General features: G+C 43.3%; 1 protein-coding gene across 1 annotated transcript; it reads right to left on the bottom strand.

Moving 5' to 3' along the window:
• Positions 1–285: 285 nt before the first annotated feature.
• On the bottom strand, positions 286–497 carry SARC_11630 (hypothetical protein; the record flags this gene model as incomplete). The annotated part of the gene is made up of 1 exon (XM_014294279.1): positions 286–497. A coding segment is annotated over one exon (212 nt), but the record flags the coding sequence as incomplete, so codon positions are not given.
• Between the last annotated feature and the right edge of the window lie 222 nt (positions 498–719).

Below are 719 nucleotides of genomic sequence, written 5' to 3'. Positions count from 1 at the left end.
GTCCTAGTACTATAGTTACCTGGAATCCTAAAAAAGCTGCTAAAACTAGCATATTAATACTCCGCCTGCATACTTCTTCGATGATTGTTGCCCTACAAGGACCAAAGTCAAACAGTTGTATGAGATATATTCAACTACAGCACAGCTGCTACCTTTTTTAAGACGCCAATTGCGAGTATGTACTGGTCCAATGGTTTCGTGTACTTGAATGTTTGCCACAATTTTAATTCAAAGTTTGATATGTTAAGACTGACAGTTGTGTGCCTTTAGTGACACTTCTCATACCTGGGCCGGACGTCAGTAATTGTATGAGATGTACCCATCGATCCACACAACTACTATCTTTGTCACACGCCTGTTGCACGCATATAGTGGCGCGACCATGGCAATCCGTGGAGTCCGAGGACGACATAAGCTTCGAGAGCGCAAAGTATGCATTGCCTATAAGTGCTTGACTGCCGGGTTGTGGGTCAGGCTCGGCAATCCGAAGACACAAACTGTGAGGAATGAGATTAAATTCGATCCGATTCAAAGTACTTGATACAGTAATGAAGCACACCCTTCTCAATGGGTGCTTGGCCGCAGGAATGTGATTCAAACTACTCTTGAAACAAAGGAACGACTCTATTGTGATAAAACTCTGGATATATTTCCTGGTTATTGAAGCATACTAGCCATCATGTACCTGCTCGAGCCATACGCATGCTAACTCTATTCAC

Source organism: Sphaeroforma arctica, assembly GCF_001186125.1.
Source record: "Sphaeroforma arctica JP610 unplaced genomic scaffold supercont1.1796, whole genome shotgun sequence".
Lineage (NCBI taxonomy): Eukaryota > Ichthyosporea > Ichthyophonida > Sphaeroforma > Sphaeroforma arctica.
This window is presented reverse-complemented; position numbering and strand designations above follow the sequence as displayed.